Genomic DNA, 17,453 nt, shown 5'->3' with positions numbered 1-17,453 from the left:
TATACCCCTCTAACAGAGTTCCGTAGGATCGGCACGGCCAGGCCTGATCATTGTCTCCTTCCTCTCCCCTTTCATTCATCCATCAGTCTCCTCCACCTGCCTGGTGGAAGACACCACACTTGCTCCCTCTGAGCAGGCTCTGTCCTCTGTCTGGTACACATTTCCGACAGAGACCTACATTTCTAACTCCTTCCCTCCTTTGGCCAAAGTCACCTTCTCAAGTGGGGCCCGCCAGAACCTTTCTAAAATTCGCAACCCATTCTTTTCCTTTATTTTTTTCTGGCAAGCTGGGGGTCGGGCCCAGAGCTTTGCAAATGCTAGGCGGGCACTTTATGAACCTATATCCCCAACCTCAACCCTGCTGCCACCCCGCTCTCTCGTCACACGTAGTGTTTGCCTTGTTGTTTGGTTGTCGTCTATCATTCCTCCACACCGGAGTATAAACTCCATAAGGGCAGAGACTTACAGTAGTTCTTGCTAGTGTTGCCAAGTGGGTTTGTTTCAGGGACATGCATGCTCATACCCACTATATGAGTATAGAACTCCAATATAGTTCAGGCTGTTGGGACTGGTGGTGAGTGTGCTGAATCACTGATCAATCTCTCCAGGAACTCTGTACTTAAAATTTAAGGGTATGTCAAAAATTTATTCATCATGCATTGTAGCAGATGCCTGTAATCCTAGAATTCGGGAGGCTGACTCAGAAGTATTGTAAGTTCAAGGCCATCTTGAGCTACATAGTTAGTTCCATATGACACAGAGAAACCCTGCTTTGTTTTTAAGTAGTATTTTACATTGTTTATATCAATTAGCTTCAATTAGCTATTAGTGGTGATTTGAATGATAAGTGTGCCCCAGAGACTTATATATTTGAACATTCCCTCTGTGGTTGGTGATGCTATTTAGTGTTGGTGCTTTAGCTGATACAGCCTTGATGGAGGGAGTACATTACAGTGGGCAAACTCTGTAGCCTCATCCCAGTTCCAGCTCACTCTGCTTCCTGTGTGGTTAAAGATGTGATCTCTCCTTCCTACTCTGGTGCTTGCTGCCATGCATACCCCACCATTGTGAACGTAACCCACTCCCAAAAAGCTTTCTTCTGTAAGTTGCTTTTCATGGTGGTATTTACCACAGTGACAGAAAAGTAACATTGTACTCATTATACAATCAAGGTAAGTTTCCTTTCTGGGCAGAAAAGTAACATTGTACTCATTATACAACCAAGATAGGTTTCCTTTCTGGGTGCAGTGGGGCATGCCTTTGATCCCAGCACTTAACTAAGACACATTGTACTTGTAATACCTGCTATTGTGGTAGCCCATGCCTCTGGATCCCAGCACTTGGAAGACAGAGATGAGTGGGTCTCTGTAAGTTCAAGGTCAACCAGATCTGCATTAGTTCCAGGCCAGTTGGGGGCTACAACGAGAGTCCCCTGTCTCAAGAAAGAAACAACAACAAAAGGACAGATTTCCTTAATCTTAAGAGACACTGAGACTCCATTTTATAAATATTTTTAAATCATAGAGAAATATTATAGGTGGATCAATAAAAAACTTTCCAGCCTAAAATATTACATTAAAATTCTCAGAAACAAGTGTAATGGAAAAACAAGATCAAAGACTAAAGAGTGATATAAAGTTTCTTTTAAAGAAAAGCTTGTTCGTGTATTTTTTGATGGATGAGAGATGCGTTATGATATGTAGATTCCGCTGGATATACTTAAGGAATGATGTAACAGTCTTATTTTAAAATGCCAATACTTACAATATGACAGAAATAATAAAGCTTGCCATCATTTAAAGTTACGAGGAAACACTTTAAATATGACCTTTAAAAGTACCAGGAACACAGTTACTCAAATTTCTTTTATGAGTCCAGCAAGAAGTCATTTTGAGGACCACAGTCCCAGAGAACACACAGAGGGAGCCAAGCCGCCCCTTTGCAGGGCTCTCCTGGGTGAGCCATCTCTGCTCTCACCCGCATCTCTGACCTGTGCAGAGAGAGGCTTCAAAGCCTTCTGTTTCTGCTGTCACTTAAGGGGCCCGCACCTCCTAGGTGGAGATTTTCCAGGAGAGAGGACTGTGGACCTCCAGCCCCTCTATGAAGATAGAGACAAAGCCCCCGTAGTGGCACCCGGCAGGGGAAGGAGCAGAAGTGAACTGTGCCATGGAAACAACCTAGCAACTGCCAGCTTCAAGCACATCACTGACATAGTTTAATGTTAGCTCAATTTTTTTTTTTGAGACGGTCATGTTTGAAGCCCAGGCTGGCCCTGAGCTTAGGATCCTCCTGTCTCACTCTCACACATGCTGGGACAGTTAACCTGTACTACAGGCCCAGTCCTGTAAGCCGATGTCTTTTTAAACATTCAGCCCTTCAGTGGTTTGCCAGTGATTGGCCGAAATGACAAGTGTTTTAGTAATCTTTGGCTTTGTGACCAGGAAAAGATTTTTGACGGTGACTTGGATACTCATTTGACCACCAAGCTATTGTTCTTTTTTAGTTGGAGAGGAGAAAAGAAACAGAGAAGCGGATGGAGCAAAGGGTCCATCTTTACTGTTTTCAAAAGTCTGGAATGGCTGCTGTTCAAGCTGGATCCACTAGGACCTTCACAGGCAGCTGCAGACAGAATCCCAAGGGGGGAAAGAGGTGGAGCAGGAAGGAAGGAATTAGGAGGGGAGGGGAAAACCCACAGTCCATCTTTGTCTGGCAGCAACCCTCAAAATTCCCAAGAGGCCACCGACAGCGCTGACACAGAGAGGTGGCCGCACAACTCTGAGTTAGGAAACCCAGGCCCCTCACCAGTTCTTTGAATGTTGTACTTGTTGTCTACTATGTGTCAAATATTGGTGCCTACTATGTGTCAAATATTGGTGCCTACTATGTGTCAAATATTGGTGCCTACTATGTATCAAATATTGGTGCCTACTATGTGTCAAATACCGAGCGATTCAGAGATAAATCTGCCAACCAGCATTCTGGAACAGCTCCCAGGCTTGTGGGTGACGGTGGAGTGTTGGATGATTCTGAAGGTGAGTTGGGACAGAACTGTAGAAGGCTTCAGAAAAAGCAATTCTTCTGCTGAGTTTTGTGAAGTGGTCACTGGTTGACAGGGAAGAGTGGAGGTTTTCAAAGCAAAGGGAACAGACTTAGAAACAGGAAATTTGTTGTTATGTGTGTATGGAATGATTTTAAAACATCAGTATGTAGTGACATATACTTGCCCATGTAAAAAAACAGCCAGAAAACTTGAGAAAAGAGCACAAAATGGATTATTTGCTGTGGTAAATAGATACTAATGTTTATAAAAAAGAAATGATTTGAATAAATTAAGGTGCATCCAATAGAAAATGTCAGACTGTATATCCCAGGGGAATGATGCCCCCTAAAGGAGGGCTGATGATGAGAATATCGTGGTGGCATTTATGTTTTAAAGGAGGAGAAACAAGATAGTTACCACGTTGTGGTGGTACCACATGGAATAAGAACAGAGGTGACATTAAGGTGAGTGGGAGGACATTTTTCACTGTTTAATTTCTTTAGAAACCATGTAAATGTGTTACCTGGTTGAAAGCTTAGATTTAAACTTGAAACTCAACGTGACCAGAACCTAAACTCTCTGGGACTTGTCTCAATCCCTTCCTCTCGTAAATCTCTAGGACCACACTGGTACTCCCCTTGCTATAGACAAACCAAGGTGTGAATTCCTCAGTTCCTATTACCAGCTTGAATACAGCAAGTGCCCCACAGTGTCTGAGCACAGGGAGGGGAGATGTACCTAGGAAAAAAGATTTGAAGCAGAACGTGAAAAAAGAGCATGTTCACGAACTAAACTCTTGGGGCCACATATGTTTGGCTTTTTACAGTTTTGTTGAGATATGATGTAGATAGATATTTCTGTAGACATGTGTATCATTCAGCTGACACCTCCACAATCAAATTTTAAAACAGCAGATTCCTTTCAAAGGTCCACTGTGCCATCCTTACCCTCAGGTCCTTTTGATATCATGGGTTTTTCTGGAAGTTCACATAAGCAGAATTTCAGGCATGCAGCCTTTTATATCGGAATTCTTTCACTCAACGTGTTTTGAGATCCAAGGTATTGCTATGTGTGTGAAGGAACAATCGGGTCCTTTTCACTGTCCAGTATACTCCATTGCATGACTGAACAAAGCCAGAGATGCTAAGTCTGTTAATAGGTTAGTGCTCATCAGGCAAGGGGAGAGAGGGAGCCGAGAGGCATAGGGTCTCCTGCGGGGATGGTAGAAATGTTCTAGAATTAGACCATGCTGATGTTTACACGGCATTGCAGATATACCAAGACGCTGAATTGGATACCCTAAAAGGGTTGAAGTGGTGAGTTTTCCATTATATAAATTTTATCTGAAAATTACATTTTAAGCAAGTACTGCATGAGTACTTACTAAGCAAATCATCTTTGGAGGTCAGCTGGCCTGGATTCAAGCAGGAATTTCATTCCAGACTAGCCTGAAGAACTCGGACAAAGGAGTCTCAGTCCCTTCTGAAATCCATCTCAGATTAGGTAGCATCCGCTGTGGTAAAACCCAGAGATAGAATTCAGGTAAGGCACGTCGCTTGACTAACAATGGCCTAGTCAGTGTTGGCTACTCATTCAACTGCCTACCCTTGCCATATGCCATGCTGTTACTTGGCTCAACACGAAGAAAGCTGTGTAGTCCACCAGCAAGTGATGAGACCAAGCAAAGTTAAGACGTAGGCCTGGCCTGGGGATACAGGCTTCTAATCCCAGCTACTTGGGAAGCTGAGGCAGGAACACCACAGATTTGAGGCCAAGAATGGCTACAGACTAAGTCTAATGCAAGCCTACCATAGATATATGGAGTAAGATATCAAGACATTATATCAAAATGGAAAGCATAGGCGAGGGCCTGGCATAGTGGCACTCAGCTGTTATCACAGCATGTAGGAAACGGAGACAGGAGGTTAGTGTGAATCTGAGGCCAACCTGATCTACACATTGAGTTTGGACTCAGCTTGGTCTATGCAGCAAGTTCTAGGCAGCCAGGGCTACATAGCCCCACCTCAAAGACAGGCAAACCTGACTTGTATAAGGGCCTCCTCAGTTCGGTCTTCAGTGTTGCAAAGTTAAAATAACTTGTCTCCTTACTGAGGGATGTTCTGAGTGTTTTTTTTCTTCAAAAATACCAGTACTGTAAAAGACAAAGACCAAAGAAAAGGTTCTTGTACTACTAGATCTATCTAGGAGGCTAATAGACATGCTCCCCCTTTTTTCTACAAAGGATATTACAGGATAGAGATTAAATAATAATATTGAACAGATTTTATGTGGTTTGTTTGCCTTTTTAATTTTTTTGAGACAGGGTTTCCCTGTGTAGCCTTGGCTGTCCTGGCACTCACTCTGTAGACCAGGATAGCCTTGAACTCATAGAGATCCATTTGCCTCTGCCTCCTGAATGCTGGGATTAAAAAAAATGAGCCACCACCACTTGGTGTTACACGTGTGTGCACACACATGCATGTGTGTGTATGTGTGTGTTGCTGAGGATTGGACTCAGAACTTCAATACGTACTGAACACACAGTACCACTGTTCTACACACATCCTCAGCCCCAGACCTAGAATCTGAACCCTCTATAGCCCAGCCCTCTCCATAGTGTGTGTGTGTGTGTGTGTGTGTGTGTGTGTGTGTGTGTGTCAGGGGGTTCTAGCCTTCACTACTAATAGCTGTAGGCTGAAGCCAGAGCCTTAGAGGCACTGGAAAGGGTCCTAAGAAACATTTCTGCATCTTTAACCTCAGCACACACAGTTCGAGAATCTTAAGGAAGGGTGTGAACCAGTGACCGGGAGCTCAAGCTGAAGGAAGAGCTTCCTAACACACTAGTGAAGCTGATACTCTAGTCCCTGGACCACATAGTCAAGGAGCAAAAGTCCTATACTAGATGACCCAGACCTTCAGGGATTCAAACACAAACTTCAGTGTGGGAACAGCAGAAGGGAAAGAAACACAAAAAGATTTAGCAAGTCATCCACAGTCATCAATCTAGCCACTCCAAATGCAATCTGGTAAATCATCCATCTAGCCACTCCAAACGCTGTCCGGGAAATCGAGCTGGTTTTCTTTCAAGCATGCTCTCCCTCATAGAACATGCAGAGTGTCCCGACTGGATGCTACATTTCGGAATCCAGAGCTGGACGGGTGAACATTAACTGAAACAGTTATCCTTCATCCATTCCATTCTCCTAGGAGACACCAAATCAGCTTCAAGTCTAAGCAGTGTTGAGTCCACCAGGTAAACTTGGTATCTAAGTCTCAATGTCACAGGCACAAGAGAGGATATTGCAGGAAAGGAGTTCCAGAAATGACAAGTTTACCAAAAGCAGGAAAAAAATAAAACAAGGGTTGGCAGTCATACTGTGGTATCATTGGAGTTATAGAAGTCTCTTTTAATTAATATTTGTGTTATATATTTTTAGCTTTTGATCTTAAGGGGGTAGGTGTACTAGCTAAACAGTGCCAAATTCTTTTCATACTTAACATTTTCATTTTTAATTAACTGTATGAGTGTGTGTGTGTGTGTGTGTGTGTGTGTGTGTACATGTGAGAACATGAGCCGGAGGCACTGAATACTTCCTGAGCTGGAGTTGCAGGTGGTTGTGAACTCTGACATGGTGCTGTTGGTGTTCAAACTTGGGTCCTCTCCAAGTGCAGTACACGTCCTTATCTACTTAACCATCTTTCCAGTTCTATTTGCCTCTTATTTTTCCAAACATTATTCTTGGAATTAGATACTCAAGGAAAATAGTCTGTTTTGCTTAGGATCCAAGTCAGTTACTGTTTTTCAAGGTCCCAGGTTAATGTGATGTCACTTTCGGAGGTGGGAATTCAGCTCAGCAGACAGGTGCTGGAGAGGAGATGCTCAGAATATTTGAGCAGATGGCGCCTTGTCTCCTCTGAAAGATGTGGGGGGATGACGAATGCATCTAGGGCTCAGCCTCCTTCAAAGAGGTGACCTGCAAATCCCTCGCCTCCCTGAGGCCTCCTGGATACAACCACCCCTCCTGAGATTTTCCTGTCCCTTTATCTTTGCAAGTGCTGGCTGTCGCCTGTCCACCTTTACCTCTTCTCTTTCCCATGGCTGACTTTGGTTTCCCTGGCACTTCCAACCAGTTTCAATCCAGTGACTGCCTGGGAACTACCCTCCCCCTTTTCTTCCTTGCCTCTGGTTGCTACTGCCCTCCCCATCCAGATAGCTTCCTGGGCGAAATCCACATCTTCGAGACAGGAGACACCTCCAGACACCCTTCCACAGCAGCCTGAAAGCTGGTCCCCAGGTCATCTCCAACAGTATCACTGATCCTCTTTCTAAAAGATGCCCTTAGAATCTGGGGAGATGGCTTAGTGGATAAAGCACTTGGGCATGAGTCCCATGTAATGCCAGATACAATAACACACCTCTGCAATCCCAGTACCCTACAGTCATATGGAGGTGGATAGAAGAATCTACAGGGAAGCTCATGGACCATTTAGCCTAACTGTAAAGTGATAAACAAGAGACCCTCTCTCAAACAAAATAGAAGGCAAGACACCTACGGTTGTACTGTTTCTGCAATCACCATGACGTAAGTACTCTGACTCATACACAAGAAAACACGCGTACAACACACATTGCCTCCCCCATCCCCTGTTTTGTTTTGTTTTTTTTAAGAAGGAACTACGCTGTAGGCAAAGTCTTGTCTGAGGCCTGGACCTCCTTGCTCAGCAGTCAGGCAAGTAGCACTGCCTGAGAATTGTGAAGTTCATCTGAACTTGCCTGAACTTGTCCAAAGCTAGACCAGTTGGTTAGAATGCGGTCAAGACTACAGTTAACCACAGTCCACTAAAGCTCTTTGGAAAATGTGCTCTTCTCACTGCTGTCCTGGGAAGGGAAACGTCAAACAGGATTGTTCAGACAAGGCCAAGAACACAGTGGACAGTCTTTAGCCTATGAGGGTCTGGGGTGAGGCGGTGTGCCTCCCTCCCTAACTCCCTCCCCATCTCTCCAAATAGCCTTTGTTCACAAGGCCTGGCCTGTCTCCCGCCAATGACTCCATTCCCACTGATCTCATCCAAACAGCCACCAGCCACTCTTCCTCCTGTGACTTTTACTGTCCTCTGTGTTTAGATCCTGCTTAATTAGGAGACAGCAGCACAACATCTTTGGGTTATAAATGATCTTTCAAATGGGCAAGGCATGAAAAATCCTCGCTCTGTACAGCTCTTCGCTCCTGGGCAAGTTGCTAGGCATAACCGAACCTCAGTTAAATCATCTACACAAGAAGTATTGGAACACTTTTAATCTTTTCTCCTGAGAATGAAATGAAGGCTTACATCCAGTAACAATCTACCCAGAGTTCACCATTTGTCAGGTACTGATGTGGGATTCCCCTCTGTATGCTGTGAATATGTTTTATTACCATTGATTAATGAATAAAGCTGTTTCAGCTAATGGCTTAGCAGAACAAAGCCAGGCGGAAAAATCTGAGCAGAGATATATAGAGAGAGGCAGAGTCAAAGAGATGCCATGTAGCTGCCAAAAGAGACAAATGCCGGATCCTTACCAGTAAGCCACAGCCTCATGCCAATACACAGATTAAGAGAAATGGGTTAATTTAAGATGTAAGAGTTAGTTAATAAGAAGACTGAGCTAATAGGCCAGGCAGTGTTGCAATTAATAAAGTTTCTGTGTGATTATTCAGGTCTGGGCGGTCGGGAAACCAAAGAGCAGTCTCCTTTTACAAGGTATTGCACTAGATGGGAACATGGTGGTGTCCAAGGCAAATTCTGTGCCCTCAAAGAGCTTGCATTCTAGTGGGTGATACACGTGATAAGCATGTAACTGAAAGGGTGTTTAATTAAGCTGATATTTTTTATATGAGACAATCAGGAGATTCTCCAAGGGGCTGGCATTAGGACAGGGAACTGAAGGACATCAAGCAGTGTGCTATAAACCGGGCACGGTAGTGCATGTCTTTATTCCCAGCACTTGGTGGATGAAGGGAGGCAGACCTGTGGGAGCTCAAGGCTAGTCTAGCCCATGTATCAAGTTCCAGGCTAGCAAGGCTACGTAGTGAGGCCCTGTCTCAAAACAAGACCAAACAGAAACCAAGCAAAAAAAACAGTAATACTAGAAAAAGAAGTGAGCGGTGTGCAAATATGAGAAGAGTAGGTATAAAGATCCTGAAGCAGAAAGAAGCTCTGTGTATTCATAAAACAGGGCAAGGCAAGAAAGCTGGGACTCCTCAAATGAAACCAGAGGGATGGTGTTTGAAGAGGCTTGGAGTGCAGTAAGAGTACCGGAAAGGATAGCTCTGAGAGGGTCTCTGCTTTCCTGCTCAAGCTTAGACTCTTGCTTTGACTCGTTTGTTTGTTTGTTTTGAGAAAATGTCTCCTTTGTTGCCTCCCCAGACCTTGAACTTCCAGGCTGCAGTGGTCCTCCTGCCGCAGCCTCCCAAGCAGCTGGGATGACAGATACACGCCCCTGGGACTGACCGAATGTTCTCTGAGTATGTCCATCTATTGAACAAATATGTACCGAGTGCCACCAGGGGCTCCAAGGTAAATACGTCCTAGTGAACAACACGGGTGTGAGAGAAGCTGAGTAGGGTGAGGCGACACGTTGGTGACTGCTAAGGCCATCTGTGGCAGCTTTATGAGCTGGACATTGTGGCCCCTGACACTTGCTATTCTGTAGCATAGCATCACCTCCAGACGTGCCCCAGAAGTCATTGCTTGAACGTTAGGAGATGGGAAGTTGGCAAGCAGGATGTGAAGGTGAGTCCTCAGAGTCAGCTTGACTGGATTCGGGATCAGCTAAAAGACACGCCTCGGGGCTTGTCTGTGAGGCTGTCTCCAGAGAAGTTAACTGAGTCGGAGGAAAACCCACCCTGAATATGGGGGTATCATATGGCTGGAGTCACTCCCCAACCCACTCCCTTGCTCCCTCAAACAAGTCCGCTTCTCCTGCCACTTTCATGACCTGTTCATTTTTTTTTTAATAACCCGTGGACTCCAATTAGTGCTGCTTGCATGAGTCTGAACCTATAAGACTTTCCCTTTCCTGGTCCCTGACCCTCTGCTCTATTTAATGACAAAGAATTCTGACGAAAATTGCATCCCGTCCGGACACCCTGCAGGATTTCTTTTCTTCAAATTTCCACCCAGAGAATTGTTTCTGCTCCACCTCATGTGGGATTTCTTTCTCTGAGACAGGGTCTCACTACATAGCCCCAGCTGGCCTGGGATTATCAGGGATCTGCCTGCCTCTGCCTTCAGAGTGCTGAGATCCAAGTCATACAAGACCGTGTCTGGTTGTATAGCCGCCTTCAACTTGAAGTGAGGAACGGTTGAGTATTAACATGAAGGTTCTCTGCCACTATTCTAGTTACTTCAGCAATGGTTCTCCATTTTTATTTATTTATTTTGTTTGGGGAATGTGTGTATGTGTGTGTTAGCTTTATTTATTTTCTTTGGGGAATACGTGTATGTGTGTTAGCTTGCTTGTGGAGATTAGAGACAGTCTGTGAAAACTGGTCCTCTCCTTCCACTGTGTGGGTCTGGGAATGGAACTTTGGCTCAGTAATTAATGGTTTACCAGAGAAGCCATCTCACCCACCCCCAGCCATGATTCTTGTTTGCCTTTCAGTTCTCAAGTTTCTCAGTTCCAGAATATGCAGTTAAACGCTACTACTGAAAAACACGCACACACTATAAATCCTCATGGCCGCGGGGGATGGGACTATCACATTCACAAGGTGAGACCAACCACACACTTTGCTAAAGGATGCCAACAGACGGCCATTGACAAGGACTTCCCAGTCTTTCCTAGAAAGCTGGTTAAACACAGTGAGAAGGTTTTGGGTGTTGCTTAGCAATATGGAGCTTGTCTGGCGTGCATGTGGCCTTGGGTTCAGTTTCCAGCTTTCCCCAAATTAAACAATTAGGGCTGTCGAGGTGGTTCTGCCGGTGAAGGTGCCTAATCTGATGACCTGAGTTCAATCCCCAGGAGCCACTTAATGGAAGATGGGAACTGACTCATAAAATTGTTCTCAGAGTTCCACACAGGCAACCCCAACACATACACACATACACACACACACACATACAGACACACACATACATACACTCGCAAAATTAAAAATACAATTTAAATTATTATTAAAACAAAAAATGATAGAAAGGGGGAACTTCTTATCATTAATCTCTATTAATAAGGTGGAGCAGGCACTGGCGAGCAGCTGGACACTGAGTGTGGTGTTAGCTGCACCCTCTATTAGCCTTTAAGAAACTCAGGCAACCACTTCTTCACATGCCTTCATCTGTACAGAGAAGCCCGTGGTACACACCTTCCTGTCTCGTTGGCTGAGTCAGTTCCCATAATAGATATGGAAAAAGTTGGTTTATCCGTTGCAGTCCTCTTTCTCGACCGCGGTAAGTAGAATAGCTGTGATCCCCCAGTCTCAGGTTTGAATAACGATCTCCAGTCCTAACTTCACCTGACAATCTGTACTGTGCATGATAAAACCTTGCCTGTGTCTGGTTGTATAGCCGCCTTCAACTTGAAGTGAGGAACGGTTGAGTATTAACATGAAGGTTCTCTGCCACTATTCTAGTTACTTCAGCAATGGTTCTCCATTTTTATTTATTTATTTTGTTTGGGGACTGCAACGGATAAACCAACTTTTTCCATATCTATTATGTGTCGAGAATTATACAAGCCCACATACAGAGTAGTATCAAATTTGGAATGTAAGTAAGGATGCTACTATATGCAAATGGTTAAAGATTCAGCGTATGGATGCACATAACGATGGGAACAGATGCTGCAGATTTCTGCAAAGCATGCCTACACTGATCCTCAGCAGATGCTTCCAAACTCTGCCTGAATTACAGCGTTTGCACAAGACAAAAAGCCCAATGGATCTGTACCAGAGATCGCCAACTTCCTCCACCCCCACAACTGTCTTTACTTAGTACTAAGTTTAGAGCAGATGGAGAAACCAGCAAATAAGACAATGCCTGCATCTGCTAATAAATTAATACTGCTGAACCCAGTGAGGGGAAAGCTTTAAGCGGTCTGTACGTATTAGCAGGGCTGTGAATAATGCATGCAAGGGTTCCTGATTTTGAGGAAGTCAACATTTACATAATTTAGACATGACACTTTTTGGTCACACTTACTAGGTACCGACTGTGTGCCTGGTCCTATGGTAAGTGCTTTAGTCTTACCAGCTCATTTGCTCTTTTTTTTATTATTATTATTTTTTATTTTTCGAGACAGGGTTTCTCTGTCCTGGTTCCTGTCCTGGAACTAGCTCTTGTAGACCAGGCTAGCCTCGAACTCACAGAGATCCGCCTGCCTCTGACCCCCCGAGTGCTGGGATTAAAGGCGTGCGCCACCACCGCCCGGCTCATTTGCTCTTTTTAATGGTCCCAAGAAACAGACATTATCTAGTTTTCACAGAGGTCAATGACTTGGTCCAAGGGCACGTGGCTAAGCAGCCGAGTAGGGATTTCAAAGTCCGTGTTCCTAAATGTGATGCTAAATTACTCTTCTAGAAAGACACAGTAAAGAATAGAATAGCTTCTGACTTAAGTCATACTTACTGTATTTGTGGGTTTTTAAAGATTCATTTTTAGTTATGTGTATGTGTGTATCTGTGTACATGTGTGCATGTGTGTGCAGGCACACCCATGGAGGCCAGAAGAGGGCACTGGGTTCCTTGAGCTGGAGTTAAAGAGCAGTTGTGAGCTGCTCCACCCCCTCTCACACCCTGCCTCCCTGTGACCAGAACTTTTCTTTCCCACAAATTCTCTCACCTTCATGTCTGTTGTGTGTGCATGACCAACCAAGTTTCATTAGGCCTGCTTGCACGAGCATTGATGGGAAGTTATTTACTGAGTGGGACATGGGCAACTTATTAGTGGCTAGACCACCCAAGGATGGGAGGCCCACCCCCACAGCAACACTAACGTTCAATAGCCCCCCAGGGAGCCGATCTTGTGCAGGTCTTGTATGACTACTGACAGCTGTAGTGACTTCATGAACACGAGGAACACGTCATATCCAGAAGACATATTGTTGCCGTTTACCCCTTTGTCCTCTGGCTTTTACGTTCTCTTCTCTCCTTCTTCTTTCCACGTTCCCCAAGCCTCAGAGGTGATGATGTATATGCCCCATTTAGGACCAAACACTCTGCCATCACTTATTCTCAGTTTGCCAATCTACGTGTTTCTGCATTAACTACTATGGTCATTGCAACAAGAACCTTCTCTTATAAGAGTTGAGTGCAGTTTATATCTATGAATATAAACACAAGTATTTAGAAGGTAGTTTGACAACATGTCCATTTATAAAACAATAGTAATGGATTACCCATCTTGCCTCGCTAGGGCCTGTGATTTTTCTAGCCAAGGGCTTTCAACTAGGTTTTCAAAACCAGGCATGAGTTTCTCCCTGTGGAGTAGGCCTCAGATTCAGCTATGAAGTTGTTGGTGAGCCCCACATCAGCTATGCCACTATGGCACTGGTGGGCACTTCTTGATTAGCCGCTCATTACTGTAGCTCTCAGTTCACAGGTAAGATTGTTGATGACTTTTCTCTGCCTTCTGCCATGTGGGTCTCAGATACCAAAATCAGGTTATCAGACTGGACACACTTCTCTTCTTTATCCACTGAGCCATCTCACCAGCCCTTGAATGTTCTAGTCCAGGAAAGGGACAATGGAAAACTCTAAAGTGTCTGCTTGTATACTGCTTGCTGCTGAGAAGAGCAGGGAGGGGAAAGGGACTAGGGGTGGAAGTTGTTGCCCAGTGATAGCGCACATTCAGGAGATTCTAGATTCAAGCTCTAGCACCCCATGGGTGGGAAGGAAAGGAAGAAGTAGTGATAGATGGTGAAGTCCAAGCTGGCAAATTCAAGAAAGCTTCAGGAGCTACCAGAGACTAGGTCAAGGCTCATGAGAGCATTATTGAGATGAGAGAACTTGTTTCTCCATCAGGATGTCTGGTTGGTGGCCTCAAGACATATTAGAAGGCCAGGACCTAAATTTTGAAGAGTCCAGAAAACTATTGTGACTTATTAATTTGTTCAAATTAATTTGCTCAATTCACAGTCTGTATTGGCTGTAGATGGGGGAGGCATGAGTTTGATCACTCACGCAAGATCTAGTCAAGATTGTTTAGGTGAGTGCAGTGTGTATCAGTGGAGAATTCTAAGCAGAGTAGCGACATGACCTGAACCATGTCTTTCAAGGACTCCATTCTCATCTATATGATGTAAAGCAGCACTGTCCTGTTGAGATTCAAATGGCAATTGTGAATTTTCTTGTAGATACACTAGCGCCTAAAAAGCTGGGCATAGTACCCAATAATCCAACCACTTGGGAGGCCGAGGCATGATAATTGCAAGTTTAAGACAAGCCCGGCATCCATAGTGAGACCCTGCCCCAAATACAGCAAAACTGTACAAACACAGGTGAACTCAATGTGTGTGTGTGTGTGTGTGTGTCTGTGTGTGTGTGTCTGTGTGTGTGTATGTGTGTTTGAATGCGTGCATCCTGCACTCATGAGGAAGCCAATGGACGACATCAAGTATCTTCCTCCTCTGCCACTTTACACCTTATTCCTTGAGACGGTGTCTCAGTGAATTCGAGAAGCTCACCATTCCCACTGGTCAGAGAGCTCCCAGGATCTACTTGTCTCTGCCCCCAGCAGACAGCCTGTCTTTTGCACAGGTGTTGGAGGAAAGCAAACATCCGTAGCCACTGAACCATCTTCCTAAGCCCAAAGCCAATATCAATACTATAACATAACCTAATATGGCTAAAATACCATTTTAACATATAGTCAATATAAAAATTGAATCATGTTACTTTCATAATGTCTTCGAAACCCAGTGAGTATTGTCTGCTCCCAGCATATCTTGGTATGGGCCAGCTGTAGCTCAGGCACTCGGTAGCCACATGTGGCTGGAGACATCAACACCTACAGGAAGCAATGTGTCCTTCACCTACCTCCCGCAGCTGCGGGGTTAGGTGCTGTCTCCCCATACTCCAGGCAGCTGCGGGGTTGTAGGTGCTGTCTCCCCATACTCCAGGGCGGGGGGAACTCTCCAAGGCAGCTTCCACAACTCCCTGAGAATGACCGGATAATACCCCAGGCTCCAAGGTGACAATGTTAGACCTGTGTGCAGCACTTCCTGCCCTAAGCACTCACCTTTCAGTCGGCATGACAACACACTCATTGGAACCCTGCTGCTGCCCCACACTGACAGACAAAGGAGCTGAGCCCCAGGAGAGATGAAGCAATTTCTCCACAGCCACACCCTTGTGTCAGAGCCTGTGATTTCATCTGCTAACTGGTGACCCTTCAGGTTTTTGTTCATATGTCCTCTGAAAGCTTTTGTAAATGCAGGCCTCACTTTCCACTCTTTAGTCACAGCTGTTGCAAAGGGGCTTTCCCCTGTACGTTATAAATAAGTTTTATTTTCTACATGTTAACTATGTTCATCAACCTGGCTAAATTAATTTATTAATCCTTCCCGGTTATCTGTTTAATTCTTTTGGACTTCCTACCCATGTAATTACATCACCTGCTAACAAAGACCATTTTATCTCTCTTTAATTTTCACTTGTTTGTTTGTTTGTTTACATGTCTTGCTTTATTGTACTGCTATGACATTTAAGGAAACATATTATGGTGTGCACCCAGGACCACGCAGCCACCAAAAGAAGAAAGCTACCCCACTTAGAGATGTGAACCACGTGGGGCTCCTGAGAGCTGTTTGTGCCCTGGTTTCTAGGTTTGGCAGTAGGCGGTACTGTGCATGTCTACAGGCCCAGAGGCAGAGTGTGTGCCGTGGGTTTTTCTGGAGGCCCTGTCTCTGAGTCCTTTGTGCAACGTTTATACCAGTCTTTCCTCATCATTTGCGCTGAACACTGAGCCTGCGGCATCTGCTGGACCATCTACCAGGCTCTCATCCCCACAGCCCTGGGCCGACTCCCACCAGGCCTTGCTATAGCTTCTGCTCTGGTTGGAAGAGGACCAGCAGGCTCCCCGGGGCTCTGTGGAGCTGCAACATGGCAGCCTCCGTGTGCAAACGGAGGGAGTTGCATCCTCCTAGGCTACTGCTGCTGCCTTGTGTGATGGCAGGGAGACACTTGCCACACAGATGTGGATGAATGCAGTATTGAAGAGGCCAGTTGTTCCCAGCGCTTTGTCAATACTATGGGCAGTGGTGCCAGAGTTGGGAGCGGCAAACGGGATGGGATGCTCTGTTTGCTCAAGGAGGGAGGACCTCACTAGTGGCTCCAAACCCCACAGCAGGAGTGGATAGGCTGTGAGGGAGCAGGCGCACAGGCAGCAGTCAGAGGTTGACGTGTTGGAGCATAAATTGCAGTCACTGCTGGTACCACTGCACCGCCTGGCCTCTCGGGCCACAGAGCATGGACTGCGAGACCCTGGTGCACACCAAACAAAACCATCACAAAAACATAGACCAAAACAATTCCTTTCAACAGCGGGTTCACGGAGTGAGCAGGGTCTCCTTGGAGTAGCAGCTGGGCTCCTATGCTTGCGGAAAAGATCTGTGAGAACATCTCTCATCCCTCAGGTTGGTCTAAGCTGTGGCCCCATACATTCCTTCAGCAAGAGTTCAGGTGCTCTCTGGTGGTGCCTGTGAGCAGAAGACCCTGCTTGTCTGTCCCTCTTTCTCAGAGGTTCCTAGGACTTGAGCATGGGGTTGTGTGTGACTCTCAAAGAAAGGTACAAGAGCTCCCTGTTCAGAGGTGAGGTGGGGATCGTCCCCATCTTTGTCATAATAAAACTGGGCAAAAAAAGAGAAAGAAACAACAAACAAAAAAACCTATACTATTAATATGTTACTAAGTAGACATTCTTAAATGTTTCTTAGAGACAAAACTTTTATTACAAAAATATTACTAGGTATAACATTTACTGTATTTTTTTTTTTTTTTTGGTTTTTCGAGACAGGGTTTCTCTGTGGTTTTGTTTTTTTTTTTTTTTTTTTTTTTTTTAGAGCCTGTCCTGGAACTAGCTCTTGTAGACCAGGCTGGTCTCGAACTCACAGAGTTCCACCTGCCTCTGCCTCCCGAGTGCTGGGATTAAAGGCGTGCACCACCATCATTTACTGTATTTTTAAGATATTACTTGTTAGAATAAAGGCACCTCCTTGTCTTAATATGATCAGAATTCTTACTATTATAAAAGAGTGTTAAGTTTTAGACAAAAATGTCTCTGTCTGGGAGATCATCTTGCCTCTCTTCTCCCATTTTTGTTGATGTGAATACCAATGCTTTTTCCAATGCTAACAAGCTTTGCATTCCTGGAATGAACTTCCCTCGTAAAGATGTCTTTTGTAATATATGTCATTGGATTCAATTAGCTAATTACT

General features: G+C 44.9%; 1 protein-coding gene and 1 pseudogene across 1 annotated transcript in view; one reads left to right on the top strand and one right to left on the bottom strand.

The window, feature by feature from the left end:
* Positions 1–15,270, bottom strand: part of LOC142848579 (uncharacterized) — a 37,683-nt gene extending 22,413 nt beyond the window's left edge. The window contains exon 1 of the mRNA XM_075970791.1: positions 15,257–15,270. Coding sequence (XP_075826906.1) covers positions 15,257–15,270 — 14 coding nt within the window. The remainder of the gene's footprint in view (positions 1–15,256) is intronic.
* A 523-nt stretch (positions 15,271–15,793) lies between these two features.
* Positions 15,794–16,596, top strand: LOC142848578 (epidermal growth factor-like protein 7 pseudogene; annotated as a pseudogene).
* The last annotated feature ends 857 nt before the right edge of the window (positions 16,597–17,453 follow it).

The sequence above is a fragment of the Microtus pennsylvanicus genome, chromosome 4 (assembly GCF_037038515.1).
Source record: "Microtus pennsylvanicus isolate mMicPen1 chromosome 4, mMicPen1.hap1, whole genome shotgun sequence".
Classification (NCBI taxonomy): domain Eukaryota; kingdom Metazoa; phylum Chordata; class Mammalia; order Rodentia; family Cricetidae; genus Microtus; species Microtus pennsylvanicus.
The sequence above is the reverse complement of the archived record's forward strand: the minus strand, read 5'-3'. Positions and strand labels throughout refer to the sequence as shown.